Source organism: Phoxinus phoxinus (assembly GCF_949152265.1).
Source record: "Phoxinus phoxinus genome assembly, chromosome: 16".
Lineage (NCBI taxonomy): Eukaryota > Metazoa > Chordata > Actinopteri > Cypriniformes > Leuciscidae > Phoxinus > Phoxinus phoxinus.
Genome location: NC_136891.1, coordinates 96,907 through 118,164, shown reverse-complemented (window position 1 = coordinate 118,164; position 21,258 = coordinate 96,907). Strand labels below are relative to the sequence as shown.

At 44.0% G+C, this 21,258-nt stretch overlaps 1 protein-coding gene across 1 annotated transcript in view; it reads right to left on the bottom strand.

Moving 5' to 3' along the window:
• plcb1l (phospholipase C beta 1-like) overlaps positions 1–21,258 on the bottom strand; it is a 165,937-nt gene that overhangs the window by 102,742 nt on the left and 41,937 nt on the right. The window contains 1 exon segment of the mRNA XM_079583437.1: positions 2,111–2,179. Within this exon segment, the coding sequence (XP_079439563.1) occupies positions 2,111–2,179 (69 nt within the window).

Sequence of the window (21,258 nt, the reverse complement as noted above, 5' to 3'; positions counted from 1 at the left end):
TGCCGAAAGATGAAGGAGGACAAGGCGTAATTCATCTGAACAGTAGAGGGGCGACTTTTCGTTTCCAGTTTGTGCAGAGGTTTCTGTGTGGTCCCGCAGACCTGGTGTGGAGACCGCTGGCATTCTGAACCAGCTAGGTGGACTTGGCCTAGACAGAACATTGTTTCTGATGGACTTAAAACAGCTCAACACCAGTGGTTTGCCGAGTTTCTACCGTGGACTGTTAAAAGTCTGGAATCTATTTAAGACGGAGAGGACAGAACATCACGGTTCACTGTACTGGCTTCTTCAAGAGCCAGTTGTGTATGGGACCCGTTTGAGTGCAGCTTGTCAACTAGGTCCCAGTTTACTCAAACAGTTCTGTTTGGCTAATGTAGTGACTTTGGGACATGTTATTCATTTTACAGGTGCAAACATGGACAATGCTCTTCTACTTGCTTCTCATGTAAAGGTGCACTCTATTCGCATGATTGAGTTGTTGCTAAAAAAGTGGAAAGAGGTTTTAACAGACTCTGAACGCACATTGTTGCACTTTTATTGTGATGGTTCTGTTCATTATAGTGTTGATGATGTTTTTCCTTTGGTGAAGATTCTCCCAGACTTTAAGGACTGTACAGGTTTTTTCTTAGGAATCAATAATCCCTGTTTGTCTGTTCATGATGCTGACAAGAAATTGTTATATAGATTGATTGTGAAAATTTTGAATAAAGATAAACTAAATGGTAAGATTGACACTCCATGGAGAGCTCGCTTGGGTCTGGTAGATGGTGTTGGACCTGAATGGAGGGCGCTGTATAAACCACCATTGTTGAAGAAAGTTGCTGATTTGCAATGGAGAGTTTTACATACAGCAGTGGCTGTTAATTCTTTTATCTCTGTTTTAAACCCTGATATTAATCATGACTGTCCTTTTTGCACTCTTCGTGAGACAGTTTTTCACTGCTTCATGGACTGTTGTCGTCTTGTGCCACTGTTCTCTATGTCGGAAGTTCTTTTTAAATTGTTTGATGTAGTTTTTTCCAAACAGTTGTTTATTTTAGGTTATAGGTATTCACAAAAAAAGAGAGAGCAGTGTCAACTCTTTAATTTCATTTTGGGGAGAGCAAAGATGGCTGTGTATATGAGTAGACGAAATAAGGTTGAAGGATCTACAGATGATGATGCTGTGTTTGTATTTGTCAAAATGTTGAAATCACATTTAAGAATAGATTTTAATTACTACAGTTTGATGAACGATCTCGGAAAATTTTCCAATATTTGGTGTCACAAAGATGTACTCTGCTCTGTTGTAGAGAATAATCTAACTTTTAAGAGTGTGTTGATGTAATGTGATTTTATCTGATTGAGTGTTGTTGTTCTTTTTTTGCAACTGTTTCTCTCTCTCTCTCTCTCTCTCTCTCTCTTTCCATCTCTCTCTCTCTCTCTCTCTCTCTCTTTCTTTATCTCTCTCTTTCCCCCTCTCTCTCTCTCTCTTTCTTTATCTCTCTCTTTCCATCTCTCTCTCTCTCTCTCTCTCTCTCTCTATCTCTTTCCTTCCATCTCTCTCTCTCTCGCTCTCTCTCTCTCTCTCACGATCATGACATGGGAAACTGCGTGTTGTGACCTCTGAAACATCCATCGTCCGAGTCTACGCTCGCTCAGATCCGCTCTTGTGATGCTCTTTAACATCAACGTCTCAGACTCGCAATGACATATTCTCACATCAGCACTAATGACAGCTGGAAACCATCCGCTCTTTCCGTCCGTACATCGGCACTCTCTTAAACTCTTGATCGGCAAATGCATTTCTGAAGGCTAAGACAACATCTCTGGAAAACTGAAGAGCCATTAGATTGTAAACGAACAGTGTTTCCTCTCTCTCTGTGTTTCGTCCACCAGCTTTCTTCAGCTATTGGTGGAACACGTGAATCTTCTGGCATATCCGGCGCAGAGCAGCTTTGCTTCTCGTCAGCATTTTCCTCTTTGGACAGATCTACATTTATAATCATACAGTGTTTGTGCCAGAAATGAAGAGACAATAATGTCTGTTCATTTTCATCTCGTACAAACACTAAGTCAGCTCTGCTCTGCATGAGAGAACGCATGATTGAGGCACACACACATTTATTACCTTTGGCATCTTGGCAAATCTCCCATTTCTCGTATCCTTGATGACGGAGACTTCTAACAGCTCGGTGTCCTGCAATCACAGAGGAGATTTATGAGTATTATGAGAACAGAAAGCCTAGACTTGCGTCCACAGCACAACTCTAAAATACAATAAAGTAATAAAACTAAATAAATATATAATTGTGACATACGATGAAAAACAGGTTGCTTCTTGCTCTTTTCAAATAAAAGACTTTGACGTTGTGAGTCTTAAAGCTTCAGTAGTGACAGCATAAAGGTCAGAGGTCAAGCATCTGTGAGAAACACTGGTGTTCAGCCAATCATAACACAGCTCATTTACATACAGAAGTCTTGAACGGTCTGTGTGATTGTTAAAGAGACGAAGAAACACACTGTACATCAGACAGTGTAATGAGACAAGGAGAAAAGACCAAATGTGGACATGACGTTGAGGAGAGATCCTCTGATATGATTGTAAAGCGCTTTGGGTGTATATATGAAAGCGATATATAAATGCCTCATTCATTCATTTACTGTTCTGAGGCACAACAAAGAGTCAGTAGCTTTTCTTTATCTCTTCCGGAGGTCACTAGATTTACTAGGCCACACACTCTCAACATGCGATGGGAACGCAACCCTAACCCTCTCTAAAGCAACAAGTGCTTGTGTCTCTGAGAAGTGAAGAGAAATAAAGTCTGTGTTTGATGAAGGAGTGTGAGTGATGCTCTCCAGGACACAACGACACACGGACAGTCCTGTCCTCCATTCAACACAGCGGAGATCATCAAACCTGTCCTTTATGAGCCGTGGAAAACAACTGATTTCTGTTCCTCTTTTAGGATTAAATCACGATTTAGGAGACGCTCAAATCACCGCTTCTGCATCCAGCACAAAATGATCAGGCTGGACATCAGACGCCTGACTAGCTGATTAATATTGCTAATTAACATGGCAAGACTTTTCAGAAATCATCTAATTGACTAAAATACGTGATTGTATATGTACTTTTTTGAAAAGCATAACTTAGACAAAGTCACCTCTGATAACACATCACTCTAAACTGTTTTGTAGACATTTTCTTTAAAGATACTTTGAAACTGTATATTGTGAAAAACGCTTTTCAAATAACTTTACGAAAATAAAATAATAATTATACATTTTATTTATTTGGCGCCTTTCTGGGCACTCAAGGTCGCCTTACAAGAAGGTACATTAAAACAAATGAAAAACTAACTATGTTAAAACATGTATACATCATACATCAGTTAAATACATACATCAGTTAAAAGGAATATAGGAGGATAATGCAGTCGGCTCACACACACAGTGAGTAGGCTTGTCTAAACAGATGAGTTTTTAGTGAAGATTGGAAGTGTGTGTTGCGGAGGTCAGGGGGGAGAGTGTCTACTCACCCCATAGTGATGAGGCGGGCGATGGGATGGAGAGAGGAGGAGGAGCGGAGCGAGCGGACTGCTGTGGCAATATGCACTAGGTCAGTCAGGTATGAAGGGGTAAGGTTATGGATGGCTTTGAAAGTGAGGAGCAGGATTGTGTAGTGGATACGGTGTGAGATGGGGAGCCAGTGAAGCTGTTGAAGGACTGGGGTGATGTGCTTTATGGAGGGTGTGTGAGTGATGATGCGTGCGGCAGAGTTCTGAACAAGCAGGAGTTTATGGAGGGTTTTTGAGGAAGACCAAACAGGAGAGAATTACAGTAATCAATTCGAGAAGTGACAAGGCTATGAACAAGAACGGCAGTGGAGTGAGGACTGAGAGCAGGGCGAAGACGTGGATGTTTCTGAGGTGGGAGTAAGCTGAGCGAGTGATGTTATTGATGTGTGCAGTGAAGCTGAGGGTGCTGTCTAGGATGACACCCAGACTCTTTACCTGAGGGGAGGGGGAAATGGAAGATCCATCAAAGAAAATAGAGAAATTGTTTATTTTACTTAAGGTAGATGTGGTGCCAGTGAGTAGAAGTTCAGTTTTATTACTGTTAAGTTTGAGAAAGTTTGTGGTGCACCCGGACTTTATTTCATGAAGGCAGTTGGTTAGGGAGGATGGCGGGAGTATGCTGTTGGGTTTACTAGAGATGTAGAGCTGGGTGTCATCCGCATAGCAATGAAAATTAATGTTGTGTTTCCTGAAGATGTGACCGAGGGGGAGAAGATATATTAGAAAAATTATGGGGCCCAGGACAGAACCCTGCGGAACACCAGTGGTGACAGCGAAGGGATGAGAGATGAAGGACTTTAGCTGAATAAACTGGGAGCGGTCAGAAAGGTAGGAACGGAACCAGGTAAGGGGAGTGCCAGTGATGCCAATGGAGGAAAGTCTGTCCAGAAGGATAGAGTGTGAGATGGTGTCAAAGGCTGCACTGAGATCAAGCAGAACGAGGATGGTTAGTGAACCGGAGTCAGAAGAAACGAGGAGGTCATTAGTGATTTTAAGAATCACTACTGCCAACTAGTCTCTCCCTATGGAGGATCCCTTTATCTTTCTACAGATAAAGCATTGTTGAAAATTCACGTATCTCCCCCGTAGTGATAAAATTAAATTCTGTATCAAATTTATAGGCAGGACAAGTAGTTTTAGGCTTGGTTTGTAGAGATTTACAAACATGCGCACATATATTCAAACACACATAAATATAGAATTAATTCTTGATGCGCACGTGAGCGCCATCAGTGTTTCTCACAGGTTCAGTTTAAAGTCTGTGTAGAGAGAACTGTGTCGTCTTAGCGGCCCCTAATTTATCCTTTCGACGGAAGTGAATCAATCAAAACTAACTTTAGCTGGAAAATAACATTATTCAAGAACCGCTATAAAGCCAAAACAATCTGTTACCTTAAATTATACGTTTATCTCTGTAAAGCAGCTTTGAAACAGTCTACATTGTTAAAAGCGCTATATAAAGGAAGATGACTTGACTTGACTTAAGAAGGGCCGTTTTGGTACTATGGAGAGAGCGAAAGCCAGATTGGAAAATTTCAGGTGAGAGTGAAGTTGAGCAGCAACGTTTTTTTCAAGAAGTTTGGAAATGAAAGGAAGGTTCGAGATGGGGCGGAAGTTAAAGTCAGTGGGATCAGAGCCGGGTTTCTTGAGTATGGGAGTAACAACAGCAGTTTTCAGAGAAGGGGGTACAGTACCAGAGATGAGGGAGGCATGAATAATATTAGGGAAAGAGCAGGAACGGAAGCTTTGACAAGAGAAGAGGGGAGAGGGTCTAATTGACAGGAGGAGGTATTTGATTTCTGGATGAGGTTAGAAATCTGGTTTACAGAGGGAGGGGTAAATGTTGATAATAGACGGGTTGGATTGAATGAGAGTGGGATGAGTGAACTTAGGACTGACGGACGAAGTTGCTGATGAATGTGTTGAAAAAAGATGGCAGTTTGTTGCAAAAAAAATTTTGTGAAGCTTTAACGGTCAAAAATAAGACCGTTAAATACCGTTATCAGAACATGATAAAGTAGATTCTGCTCTCATCGGTCAGTTTTTAATTGTACTTTCTATAGTGAATAATTGACTAGATGTTGAGAGGTCTTCACCGGCATAACTCTAGCATAACAGTTTGTTTGATATCCACTTGATCGCATTTATGGTTTAAAATGGAAATATTTCCAATATTGCAAAATGACATTTTTCTTTATCAACAATTGCTCACATGAGTAAATAAACAAGTAAGCTAAATGTGTTCTGGAGCCGCACTGACGAACTCCAGGCCTCAACGAAACCTCACTTTCCATCTGACTGTCAGTGTCACGCCATGAGCACAAACAAAACAAACGACAATACACATCTACATCCCCAGTTAATGAAAATATATTCTAAGAATATTTAGTTAGCATTACCACGTATGAAAGCATGATTTCTACATGTTTTTTAAAAGTTCAAAATGTCTTTTTTTATGTATTAAGAACTTTTTTTCTTGGGTTATTTAATGTAAACATTCCATTCTATAATTTTGAAAATGTTATCAAACCGTTATTTCTGAATGTTTTCTGAACATCCAGTTTTCTAAATGTTTTCTGAAATTTTTTTCTTGTTAATGCAAAAATCCTCCAAACATTCGCTGGGGAATAACTCATCCATCCATTCTCCGTCTCTGACCTGAGGAAACTGGAGGAAACACACACTGACACACGAAGAACATCGAGACTCGAACCGGGGACCTTCTTTCTGTGATTAGACTAAGATAAGAGAGATAAGACTTTACTTTAACTTTCACATTTTACTGTAGTAGAACACTGAACTGTGTAAGAGTCTCTGGGAAGCACACAGTCCAAAACATGGAGTCATAAAGAGCACAGCTTACATTTTCTAAACCAAAAACAACACAAACTCAAACAAACAACTAGACAAACCTAACAAGACATGTGACAAACAACACAATAGAAAAAGAAAACACCACAAACTGTCTGTTTATATGAGCTGTTTCATACGGAGATCAAACATGCTTTGTGAAGCTTCAGGCTAAAGAGAGAGCTGAGAGTGTAACGCTTGGCTCCGGGTGTGTGGTGGAGCGCATGTGCAGAGATGTGGGTAACAGAGAGACAATGAGAGAATTCATTTCAGAATCAGACGAAGAGCTGTTACAGAAGGGGAAGTTCAAAGTCCTGATTGCTTAGTGTAAACATTCAGAAACCACCTTCCATGAATGATGTATAAATAATGTTTTTGTGCTAACGTTTTGAGAATGTTTTTAAGACCTGGGGCCGTATTCACAAAACATTTTATCTTACCACTAAGAGATCTCCTAAATGGCAGTAAAAGTTCTTAGTCAAGAGTTCTCTTTAAATCTATTCACAAAGCTGCTGAGATCAACTTTTACCAGAGACAATTTATATAAGAGACATGCCACTTCCTCAATCCTCAATACAACTATATAAGGAAAACCTGTAACGGCAAAGATGGCGGTTGTATGCATATGTCCCGCCCCTCCTGCTGGAAAGCCAATCATCTGCTTTTAACAGTCAAGCCGGGAAACATTAAAGCCTATCGTCTGGTTCCACTGACGCATGTTGAGGAAAAAAAACTTTTTCAGCGATTTTTATAATATTTTACTGCTGTTTCTATACATGCAGTTTTTATGTCCCGGTGACCAGTGAAAGTGCAGTTCTGACTCTCTGCCCATTCATTTAGATAGGTCTGGTCTTGTTGCGAAATAGCTGCCCGGAGGTGTTGCCAAGATGGCGGCCGAGTTGCACGACCTGCCTAAAAGGACTTTGCTTTTATTAAGAAATAGAGAGAAATCTTAAGCTAAGAGAATGGTTGCTTGGTTCTAAAATTCTAAAGATTCTAAAATAAATATGTTGCCATATTCAAATAAAGATTTTAAAATGTAGGCTAAGTGTCACTAATTAAACCAGCATATGTTCAGCTAATGGTCAGCCTCCTACATGTCAGCATCTCAAGAGATTGCAGAATTCAAGCGACAAATTCTGTTTTATGAACAAAGTTTGGGAGGAGCTTGTTCAAGCAGTAAAATCAGCTCCAGAGGAGGGATATATACACACGGCCGACTCACCACAGTTCCCTGCATCCCCTCACTTCGTTCCGTATGAGAGTGCGTTCCTCACTCTCGGCTGGGGATACTGAGAATAACTCTGGGTTTGGGATAAACCTCTCACTCTCAGCTGGGGATACTGGGAATAACTCTGGGTTTGGGATAAACCTCTCACTCTCAGCTGGGGATACTGGGAATAACTCTGGGTTTGGGTTAAACTCCTCACTCTCGGCTGGGGATACTGGGAATAAGTCTGGGTTTGGGATAAACCTCTCACTCTCAGCTGGGGATACTGGGAATAACTCTGGGTTTGGGATAAACCTCTCACTCTCAGTTGGGGATACTGGGAATAACTCTGGGTTTGGGATAAACCTCTCACTCTCAGCTGGGGATACTGGGAATAACTCTGGGTTTGGGATAAACCTCTCACTCTCGGCTGGGGATACTGGGAATAACTCTGGGTTTGGGATAAACCTCTCACTCTCAGCTGGGGATACTGGGAATAACTTTGGGTTTGGGATAAACCTCTCACTCTCAGCTGGGGATACTGGGAATAACTCTGGGTTTGGATAAACTCCTCACTCTCGGCTGGGGATACGGGAATAACTCTGGATTTGGGATAAACTCCTCACTCTCGGCTGGGGATACTGGAATAACTCTGGGTTTGGATAAACTCCTCACTCTCGGCTGGGGATACTGGGAATAACTCTGGGTTTGGATAAACTCCTCACTCTCAGATGAGGATACGGGAATAACTCTGGGTTTGCGTTAAACTCCTCACTCTCGGCTGGAGATACTGGGAATAACTCTGGGTTTGGGTTAAACTCCTCACTCTCGGCTGGGGATACTGGGAATAACTCTGGGTTTGGGCTGAACTCCTTACTCTCAGCTGAGGATATGGGAATAACTCTGGGTTTGGGCTGAACTGGGAATAACTCTGGGTTTGGGTTAAACTCCCCACTCTCGGTTGGAGATACTGGGAATAACTCTGGGTTTGGGTTGAACTCCTCACTCTCGGCTGAGGATACGGGAATAACTCTGGGTTTGGGCTGAACTGGGAATAACTCTGGGTTTGCGTTAAACTCCTCACTCTCGGCTGGGGATACTGGGAATAACTCTGGGTTTGGATAAAATCCTCACTCTCGGATGAGGATACGGGAATAACTCTGGGTTTGCGTTAAACTCCTCACTCTCGGCTGGAGATACTGGGAATAACTCTGGGTTTGGGTTAAACTCCTCACTCTCGGCTGGGGATACTGGGAATAACTCTGGGTTTGGGCTGAACTCCTTACTCTCAGCTGAGGATATGGGAATAACTCTGGGTTTGGGCTGAACTGGGAATAACTCTGGGTTTGGGTTAAACTCCCCACTCTCGGTTGGAGATACTGGGAATAACTCTGGGTTTGGGTTGAACTCCTCACTCTCGGCTGAGGATACGGGAATAACTCTGGGTTTGGGCTGAACTGGGAATAACTCTGGGTTTGCGTTAAACTCCTCACTCTCGGCTGGGGATACTGGGAATAACTCTGGGTTTGGGCTGAACTCCTCACTCTCGGCTGGAGATACTGGGAATAACTCTGGGTTTGGATAAACTCCTCACTCTCGACTGGGGATACTGGGAATAACTCTGGGTTTGGGTTAAACTCCTCACTCTCGACTGGGGATACGGGAATAACTCTGGGTTTGGGATAAACTCCTCACTCTCGGCTGGAGATACTGGGAATAACTCTGGGTTTGGGTTAAACTCCTCACTCTCGGCTGGGGATACTGGGAATAACTCTGGGTTTGGGATAAACTCCTCACTCTCGGCTGGGGATACTGGAAATAACTCTGGGTTTGGGATAAACTCCTCACTCTCGGCTGGGGATACGGGAATAACTCTGGGTTTGGGTTAAACTCCTCACTTTCGGCTGGAGATACTGGGAATAACTCTGGATTTGGGATAAACTCCTCACTCTCGGCTGGGGATACGGGAATAACTCTGGATTTGGGATAAACTCCTCACTCTCGGCTGGGGATACTCCTCACTCTCGGCTGGGGATACTGGGAATAACTCTGGGTTTGGGTTAAACTCCTCACTCTCGGCTGGGGATACGGGAATAACTCTGGGTTTGGGTTAAACTCCTCACTCTCGGCTGGGGATACTGGGAATAACTCTGGATTTGGGATAAACTCCTCACTCTCGGCTGGGGATACGGGAATAACTCTGGGTTTGGGATAAACTCCTCACTCTCGGCTGGGGATACAGGAATAACTCTGGATTTGGGATAAACTCCTCACTCTCGGCTGGGGATACGGGAATAACTCTGGATTTGGGATAAACTCCTCACTCTCGGCTGGGGATACTGGGAATAACTCTGGATTTGGGATAAACTCCTCACTCTCGGCTGGGGATACGGGAATAACTCTGGGTTTAGGATAAACTCCTCACTCTTGGCTGGGGATACTGGGAATAACTCTGGGTTTGGGTTAAACCTCTCACTCTCGGCTGGGGATACTGGGAATAACTCTGGATTTGGGATAAACTCCTCACTCTCGGCTGGGGATACGGGAATAACCCTGGGTTTGGGATAAACTCCTCACTCTCGGCTGGAGATACTGGGAATAACTCTGGGTTTGGGTTAAACTCCTCACTCTCGGCTGGGGATACTGGGAATAACTCTGGGTTTGGGATAAACTCCTCACTCTCGGCTGGGGATACTGGGAATAACTCTGGGTTTGGGATAAACTCCTCACTCTCGGCTGGGGATACGGGAATAACTCTGGGTTTGGGTTAAACTCCTCACTCTCGGCTGGAGATACTGGGAATAACTCTGGATTTGGGATAAACTCCTCACTCTCGGCTGGGGATACGGGAATAACTCTGGATTTGGGATAAACTCCTCACTCTCGGCTGGGGATACTCCTCACTCTCGGCTGGGGATACTGGGAATAACTCTGGGTTTGGGTTAAACTCCTCACTCTCGGCTGGGGATACGGGAATAACTCTGGGTTTGGGTTAAACTCCTCACTCTCGGCTGGGGATACTGGGAATAACTCTGGATTTGGGATAAACTCCTCACTCTCGGCTGGGGATACGGGAATAACTATGGGTTTGGGATAAACTCCTCACTCTCGGCTGGGGATACGGGAATAACTCTGGATTTGGGATAAACTCCTCACTCTCGGCTGGGGATACGGGAATAACTCTGGATTTGGGATAAACTCCTCACTCTCGGCTGGGGATACTGGGAATAACTCTGGATTTGGGATAAACTCCTCACTCTCGGCTGGGGATACGGGAATAACTCTGGGTTTAGGATAAACTCCTCACTCTTAGCTGGGGATACTGGGAATAACTCTGGGTTTGGGTTAAACCTCTCACTCTCGGCTGGGGATACTGGGAATAACTCTGGATTTGGGATAAACTCCTCACTCTCGGCTGGGGATACGGGAATAACTCTGGGTTTGGGATAAACTCCTCACTCTCGGCTGGGGATACGGGAATAACTCTGGGTTTAGGATAAACTCCTCACTCTCGACTGGGTATACTGGGAATAAATCTGGGTTTAGGATAAACTCCTTATTCTCAACTGGGATACTGGGAATAACTTTGGGCTTAGGATAAACTCTGAGCTCGGAGACCTCGATCCCCTCAGACAGCACGCCAAATACGCTTATTACATTCTTTGCTCTATTCGATCATTTTTAAGTGTGAATTCGTGAAATCAACTTCCACACATAATCAGGCATTATTTATTTATTAAAGATTTATTTTTAGCATTAAAATCATAAATCAAAATATGTATTGCATTTATGAAGAAAATGTTCAGCACCCAAGGCTCTATCGCTATTGCCTCAATGGTGTTCAGTGTTTTTGGGAGGATTGATGAGGCGGGGACAGCAACAGCCATTAGGATTGTTTGTGATTTGGTCTTAGTGACTCAGGGAGTCCTCTTGACTGCTCCTAACGTTTCACAGATTTAGGAGCTAGTTTTAGCGCTAAAATGCTTTAAAGTCCTAAAAATAGGACTGACACACCTATTAGTTTATTAGTTTATCAGAAATTGGCAAGTTAGGAGCTCCTTTTAGCCTTAAGATGTTTTGTGAATACGGCCCCAGATCACTTTGAATGAGCAATCTATTAACATTACTGTCAAGTCAAGTCATCTTTAACAACACTCTATACAATACAGATTGTTTCAAAGCAGATTCACAGTGATAACGGTTGTTCAGCTGAAGTCACTTCAGTGTTGTTTCAGTTCTGTTGTAAAGATAATCAGTTATTAATTTAGTTAATTTCATCTATAAAGCAGTTCTGTAGAAAACAGTGATGTCATCATCAGCTCAGATCAGTTCTCATACAGCAGCGTCAGTCAGATCAATAATACTGTTGGACATTAAGTGGAAGAAAGTTTGGTGATAACTTTGAGAGAACCTTGTTAGTCAAAGTTCTGAGAACGCTCTGCTAGCTGACTATATAGTAATGTTCCAGGAAAATTTTCGCTCAACATTATGAGAATGTATATAATGTTATAAGAATGTTCCAAAAAACATTTTCTATAGAACGTTTTCTTATAACAAATAACGTAACCTTTACAAAACATTAGTGAAAGTTGTGGGAACTTTTCTGTTAGCTGGGTCTCCAGATGCCTGTTATGTCTCATCATGCAATGAAAAGCTATTAAAAGTCCTTCTCCCTGTATATAATATATATAATTGCCTTCCTTGCGATTAATTGGGTTTAAAGCGTAGGGTCTCTCCATCTCAATCAATGCAGCTTCTGTGTTTGCAGTGGGAGGGGATTCGAGTCAAAGGTCAGCATTTCCAGTCTCAGCATAAAGGTTCTGCTTTGAAGTGTGTTTAAAAAGCCCAGCGCAGTGTGAAGCTGCCAGTCGTCCCACCGAGGACAGAGAGAGTGTGTGAACAATCATCTCTACCTGTGCTGAGTTACACAGCAGGCCACTGGAGTTCAAATACATTTACCTCTACAGATGCCCATTACCTATTCATTAGAATCGAAATGTGGCTTCAGTTCCAATGGCAGTTTTGTTTTGTTTGTAGACATGCTTCTACACTGTAAAAATAAAAGGTGCCTGGAGGAACCTTTTGGGGTTCTTCACTTCGCCACACCGGCGGAACCGTCTGTAGGTCCTCCAGGGACCCTTTAAACAGGGCCGGTTCTCTGAGGAACCACACAGGTTTCCTGAGGAACTCTTATATAAGGCACTGTGTGGAACCGGTTTGGGTGCCTCCAGGAACCAAATTTTAAAAAAAAATTATATTTAATTTCATATTGTTACTATGGTTACCATTGACTTATATTATAATAAAGAAACTGAACCAAATACAAAATAAGAATTGTTTATTACATATTTTAGATCCATTTTAATACATACACTTCCATGCATTTGGGAAAAAAAAGCTAACTATAGATTAATATCAAGGAATACACAAAACAAACTGTATAATACATAAGCAACATGAATAATCAACCATGTATATACAATAGGCTATACAAGAAAAGACATCAACAAAATGCATGGAAACACATATGTTCCATGTAATAAATCAATGTAAACATTTTTAATTTTGACTAATTAAAAACGTCCATCTTCACTTAACTTTAAAACATTTGTGTCTCAGTTCGCTTGTTAAGTCTGACGTCACTGTTTCCAAAGTCCAAAAGCTCTATTAAATGCCAAGAACAAACAACAAACGGTGCTAATATGCACTCATTGTGCTGTAATATTCCTGAAAATTATGATCCTAACCTTTATCTCTATTTCGAAATCTCAGATGGTTAGTTATTCAGCTATTTTGAATAATAAAATGTTAAAGTCTGGGATGCCGTGAGACTGAGACTCATGGTTGTTGAGTATTCTCACTAGAAACAAGATAGAGGAAGTAGAAGTAGAGGCTTCGACCCGGAAACAGTATTCCTTATGTCACAACAAGCAGAACACATTTTCCATTTTAACAGAGTTAAGGTGCAGTGAAATGATCTGTTGTTCTGTGAATTTTCACTGGTAAATTCCAGTGATTTCAATGAGAATCCCCACGATCAGCAATTTCGTGTGTGGTCAAAAATGTCACTGTGGGACCGAGAGTTCGCTGGATTTGACCAACAGAAAGCTGCTGGACAGTGACTCCTGTGTGAGCTGTGCTTCATACATTACATCGCTACACTGCTGTGCTGACAATGGTCAATGGACTTTTTCGCCTGAGTAATTTCACAAAATTCACAAATATGTTGCACTTTTACTCGCTGCAACATAAAATGCAATCAATAATAAAATATTCACAAGGGACAAGTGAGGTACTTAACGAGTTAGAAAAGTGAAAAGGTGCGTTTTCTGTTCTCCTCTTTTCCGGTGGAGGGTCCAGACACCTCAATGATTTTCAGGTCTACAGGAGGATTTTTATTCTTGTTCAAACTTATAAACAAACTTTGTCCCTGCAAAGAACAGAATTTACTGTTAGTGATGTTATTAAAGTGATATTTGTGAACTTAAAATAATTTCCTCAGCATTGTGACATTCCAAACCTGTTTGACTTTCTCAGGCATAATGCAACCCAGTCACCGTTCGCTTTTACTGCATGAAACACAAGCAGAAACAAATTGTGTAAATCATTAATCAAACCATTCTTATGTACACTTGTCCAGATCAGTTCAATGCAACAATTTATGTAAAAATTTATAAATATTCTGTTGAGCTCCAAAAATGTACCAGAAAAGATCCTAAAAATATGAAAAATGAAAGAAAAAAAATGAGTCCACAACTCGTGTTAGGAGTTGTGTTGCAAGTCTTCTGAAGCCATATAATAGCTTTTTTGTCTAAAATGTCTTATATTCAAATGCAAATGATAAAGGTATAAGAAAAAATGCTTAGCATTATTGGTGCCAAACCTGTGATATTATTTTTCTGAGCAACATGAATGAGATTTGAGAGCGTGGGGGAAGATTTTCAGAGAATAACTGATTAAACAACACAAGTACACAGTCAAACAATACAATTTCACACAGAGAAAGTTCATAGTAATAAAGTACTTGTATGTGGTGCAGGTAACTTACAGTGATTCAATGTTGCCTCTGAAATGTTCAGATTATTTTAGAAATGTAACATACTGGTTGTTCTGGGGAAACAAAAGAACAAAGCTGATTATATCCATTCACAACATAATATTTATTGGCCAGTAAATGGCTTCAAAATGGTATTTGAGAGAATGAGGGCACCTGTAGTAAGTAGCTAAACAAAAACAGACCAAAATGGATGCTTAGCATAAAGTTCTGCCGGGAAGACTTAATTGTTACGTCACTTTACCTTTATCTATCTATCCAATCACATTCCAATACTCGTGGTATAAAAGATTGGTCACTTACTCTTGTCTGAGTTCGCAGATGCTGACGCGCCAATTCACCACCATCCTCCCCTCCACCTCCAAGTGGAATCCTTCCCTCCATCCTCCCCACCGCCACCAGGATGGTCCCTTCCATACCTCACAGGGGGTCGGCTGCGCCCCTGCCTTGATCTTCAGGCAGGATATGCAGAGTCCGGACCCTCAGATTGCGAGCTACGGACGGGGCCTACGCCAAAGAACTTTATTGCTTGCTGGGTTGTTAATAAATGGATAATTGTCACTATATTTACTCTCCCGAGTCTTTCTGGTAGAACTATATTAACCACTTGTGTTATTCATAACACACACCAATGACGACAGCAGGAATCGGCTACATTTGTTATATCAGCAATTTGAAGACACAGTTGTACAGAATACGTTGAATTGAATGACTAAATCAATCTAAGACAATAAGTTAATGATTCCATTTGTTCATTAGATTAACGTAGTTAGCATCGCGGCTAAAACCTTCATACCACATACTGTGCAATAAACGAGTGGTAAACACTGTAAAAACTTAGTAATGTATAATAAATTTAGTTTATATATGTATGTGTTTGAATACATAGTAAGTAGACATTTATATTTCTTTGGTGAGTTTACAAACCTTGTAACGGAGAGCCGAACAAACGGCGGAAGCTTTGATGAGAGGAGCCGTTACTTTCCAACCCGATGATGATCGGCTGAGAGGTGTCGCGTGAGCCGCGCGATGATCGGCTGAGCGGTGTTGCGTGAGCCGCGCGATGATCGGCTGAGCGGTGTCGCGTGAGCCGCGCGATGATCGGCTGAGCGGTGTCGCGTGAGCCGCGCGATAATCGCCTGAGCGGTGTCGCGTGAGCCGCCCGATGATCGGCTGAGCGGTGCTGCGTAAGCTGCGCGATGATCGCGTGAGCGGCGCGATGATCGGCGTCGCGTGAGCGGCGTCGCGTGAGCGGCGTCGCGTGAGCGGCGCGATGATCGGCTGAGCGGTGTCGCGTGAGCCGCGCGATGATCTGCTGAGCGGTGTCGCGTGAGCCGCGCGATGATCGGCTGAGCGGTGTCGCGTGAGCCACGCGATGATCGGCTGAGCGGTGTCGCGTGAGCCGCGCGATGATCGGCTGAGCGGTGTCGCGTGAGCCGCGCGATGATCGGTTGAGCGGTGTCGCGTGAGCGGTGTCGCGTGAGCGGTGTCGCGTGAGCGGTGTCGCGTGAGCGGCGCGATGATCGGCTGAGCGGTGTCGCGTGAGCCGCGCGATGATCTGCTGAGCGGTGTCGCGTGAGCCGCGCGATGATCGGCTGAGCGGTGTCGCGTGAGCCGCGCGATGATCGGCTGAGCGGTGTCGCGTGAGCCGCGCAATGATCGGCTGAGCGGTATCGCGTGAGCCGCCCGATGATCGGCTGAGCGGTGTCGCGTGAGCCGCGCGATGATCGGCTGAGCGGTGTCGCGTGAGCCGCCCGATGATCGGCTGAGCGGTGCTGCGTAAGCGGCGCGATGATCGGCTGAGCGGTGTCGCGTAAGCCGCGCAATGAACGGCTGAGCGGTGTCGCGTGACGGCGGTGATCCACTTGTCCGTGCGACACTTCTGTCGCGCTGCACTCCACTATATTCCTATGGGTGGCGTCAAGCGACTTTGATGCGCCCGCTTAGCATTCCGGGAAGGCGGCGCTTCATTTGAAAAAATGGCACGCGTCAAAAAACCTGGCCGATGCCCATCTTTATGCAAATTAATTCCGTTGAACGCGACGCGGCTATCCAATAGAAGCAAGCACATGGAGACGGGGGGGGGAAGTCTCTCGCGGGTCCTTTGTTCTAGATTGGCCGATGGCTCAAAACCACGCCCATAGCGGTAAACTAGAGGAACACCCATCAACGTACACATGTGGGGAGGCGTCACGACACCACGCAACATTCTTGTCGGACAAGTGGATCAGTACCGTGAGCGGTGTCTGAATGAAACTTAAGTAGCCTATAATAATAATAGGATAATAATAATCTTATTCTGGCCTCACAGAACCATTGGGTTCTTCCAGATGCTGGCTTTAACATAAGAGATCTTCCAGGAGCCACTTAAATGTTAAAAGATCTTACAATAACCCTTTTATACCATTCAGGTTCCACTATTTTCCTCCAAAGCACTTCGAGGTCTCATGGTAATGAAAAGGTGACTCCAGAACCTCAGAACTGAATACAAAGTGCTTAACGGATCCCATAAGTTCCAGCCAGAACCTCACAGATTGCCAATGGTCCACCAGTAACCCTACTATAGGAGGAAGAGCTCTGAGGCACCTTGACTGGTTCTTGAGTTTGAGGCACTTTTCCTTGAGTATCCGACAGCATATTTAAGGCACCTTTAGTTTTTACAGTGTATCCCATATTCCTCCCTCCATTTCCCCTGTCCTGTCATTATTCTTTCATTAATACACAAAAATTAGCAACTTTTAAATGCCATAAACTACTGTTCTCCTGCATGTTAGGGGATGTTTTGCTCACTAACCATCTTATTACTCAGTCATTCTGGATCTATTTACTGCTCTATAAAGCTGCTCCATCATCAGAAAGTAGGAGATTAATTCACGTGAAGGTATTACGCACAACTCGCCTTCATCATTTGCATATAAGCGCATGTGGTTTTGTGTAATATGTAACCAGATCTTTCACTCTCAGCATAGTTATACATTATACTGACTACTCAGCGAGGAAAAGACCGTCTTCATTTGGGTAAATCCAACATAACAGAGAGAAATATACAGTTCTGATCAAGGGTATCTTACTGACTTCTGAGAGAAAACACTTCCTGAATGTCTGTCTAAACCCTCCAGGACATTGTCAAAACCAGTCACTCCCTCTGTGGATCCTTGAACTCCAGGACTGATATAAACCTGTGAGACAGACTACTGGATATTTTCATATAATTCATAATATAATGGGGGTTTTGCAACTGTTTTTGAAGACTGTTGAATCATAACAGAAAAACTCAGAAAGGCCTTGTGCACCAACACAGAGAGAACACAGAACTTTATTATAATTAACTAAAACTTTTAATTACATTTATGTTAACTGAAACTAAACAAAAAATGTAAATGTTGCCTTGGTAATAAACTGAAAGTTTCAGTTGAAGCATTAACATTACTACCTGGAAATAAATTAAAACTAACTAAAACTGAAATACAAATAAATTAAACTTAAATATTAATATTTAAAAAATAAATAAAACTACTAAAGCCACAAAAGCAATAAAAATAACTAAAATAATAACTAAAATAGCACTGGTTTGGGTTTGGACACCATAACATCAGTAAGAACAAACAACCCATGACCCTAAGAAGGGATGATCTCTAGACCGTGAGCCATAGTGAGCGTGTGTATGTGTTCGGTTTAAATAAAGTCCTTTAAACCTGCAAAACTGACATACATTTTGAGGAAATCACACAGCCTGGACAGGGGTCCTCAAATAATGGACCGGACCCTAACTTGGTTACAACCAGACCGCGAGACATCAGAATCAGAATGGGCTTTATTCGCCAAAGTGTGCGCAAACACACAAGGAATTTGTTGTGGTTTCCAGCAGCTCTACATACATACATATATGTATGACATGAGAACAGAAAGAACACTTAAATAAGACACATAAAAAAAATACACACAATAATACCGTCAACACTGCATTGGCTGCCTATTACACATCGTATACATTTTTAAATATTGCTGATTACTCACAAAGCACTAAATGGTTTATCTCCGCAGTACTTGAGCGAGCTCTTAACGCATTATAGTCCTTCACGTCTACTGCCATCTCAAAACTCCGGCCAGTTAATAATACCTAGAATATCAGAATCGACTGCTGGCGGTAGATCCTTTTCCTGTTTAGCACCAAAACTCTGGAACAGTCTTCCTACCATTGTCCGGGAAGCAGACACACTCCTAAACACACTCTTACACACACTCTGTCAGTTCAAAGCTAGATTAAAGACATATCTCTTTGGCCTAGCATACACATAATGCATTATAGACTTCTAGAACTTACGGAGCCCCTAGAAGGACGTGGTGGTGGAAAAATGTTAGGATGGGAGAACTTTTTTTGGGGAAATCTTTTGCGTTCCCTCGTGAAACTTTTGCGTTCCCTTGCAAAGATATTTGCGTTCCCACGCAAATCCTGTTGTGAGCTCACGAGTTATTGATCCGAGAAGTGAATATATATAAATCCACCTTGAGTTAAGCATGAGTAAGCACCACTCACTCCGGGGCCGTCACTGACTCCGGGTCTATATGTGAGTTCGGGCCGACACTGACTCCAGGTCTATATGCGAGTTCGGGCCGACACTGACTCCGGGACTATATGCGAGTTCGGGCCGACATTGACTCCGGGACTATATGCGAGTTCGGGCCAACACTGACTCCGGATCTATATGCGAGTTCGGGCCGACACTGACTCCGGGACTATATGCGAGTTCGGGCCGACATTGACTCCGGGACTATATGCGAGTTCGGGCCGACACTGACTCCGGATCTATATGCGAGTTCGGGCCGACACTGACTCCGGGACTATATGCGAGTTCGGGCCGACACTGACTCCGGGTCTATATGCGAGTTCGGGCCGACACTGACTCCGGGTCTATATGCGAGTTCAGGCCGACACTTACTCTGGGTCTATATGCGAGTTCGGGCCGACACTGACTCCGGGACTATATGTGAGTTCGGGCCGACACTGACTCCGGGTCTATATGCGAGTTCAGGCCGACACTGTCTCCGGGTCTATATGCGAGTTCGGGCCGACACTTACTCCAGGTCTATATGTGAGTTCAGGCCGACACTTACTCCAGGTCTATATGTGAGTTCAGGCCGACACTGACTCCGGGTCTATATGCGAGTTCAGGCCGACACTGTCTCCGGGTCTATATGTGAGTTCGGGCCGACACTTACTCCAGGTCTATATGTGAGTTCAGGCCGACACTTACTCCGGGTCTATATGCGAGTTCGGGCCGACACTGACTCCGGGACTATATGTGAGTTCGGGCCGACACTGACTCCGGGTCTATATGCGAGTTCAGGCCGACACTTACTCCGGGTCTATATGTGAGTTCAGGCCGACACTTACTCCGGGTCTATATGTGAGTTCAGGCCGACACTGACTCCGGGTCTATATGCGAGTTCGAGCCGACACTGACTCCGGGTCTATATGCGAGTTCGAGCCGACACTGACTCCGGGTCTATATGCGAGTTCAGGCCGACACTGACTCCGGGTCTATATGTGAGTTCGGGCCGATACTGACTCCGGGACTATATGTGAGTTCAGGCCGACACTGACTCCGGGTCTATATGCGAGTTCAGGCCGACACTGACTCCGGGTCTATATGCGAGTTCAGGCCGACACTGACTCCGGGTCTATATGTGAGTTCGGGCCGACACTGACTCCGGGACTATATGCGAGTTCAGGCCGACACTGACTCCGGGTCTATATGCGAGTTCAGGCCGAGACTGACTCCGGGTCTATATGCGAGTTCGAGCCGACACTGACTCCGGGTCTATATGCGAGTTCAGGCCGACACTGACTCCGGGTCTATATGCGAGTTCGGGCCGATACTGACTCCGGGACTATATGTGAGTTCAGGCCGACACTGACTCCGGGTCTATATGCGAGTTCGGGCCGATACTGACTCCGGGACTATATGTGAGTTCAGGCCGACACTGACTCCGGGTCTATATGCGAGTTCAGGCCGACACTGACTTCGGGTCTATATGTGAGTTCGGGCCGACAATGACTCCGGGACTATATGCGAGTTCGGGCTGACACTGACTCCGGATCTATATGCGAGTTCGGGCCGACACTGACTCCGGGACTATATGCGAGTTCGGGCCGACACTGACTCCGGGTCTATATGCGAGTTCAGGCCGACACTTACTCCGGGTCTATATGCGAGTTCGGGCCGACACTGACTCCGGGACTATATGTGAGTTCGGGCCGACACTGACTCCGGGTCTATATGCGAGTTCAGGCCGACACTTACTCCGGGTCTATATGTGAGTTCAGGCCGACACTGACTCCGGGTCTATGTGCGAGTTCGGGCCGACACTTACTCCGGGTCTATATGTGAGTTCAGGCCGACACTGACTCCGGGTCTATGTGCGAGTTCGGGCCGACACTGACTCCGGGTCTATATGCGATTTCAGGCCGACACTGACTCCGGGTCTATATGCGAGTTCGGGCCGACACTGACTCCGGGTCTATATGCGAGTTCAGGCCGACACTGACTGCGGGTCTATATGTGAGTTCAGGCCGACACTGA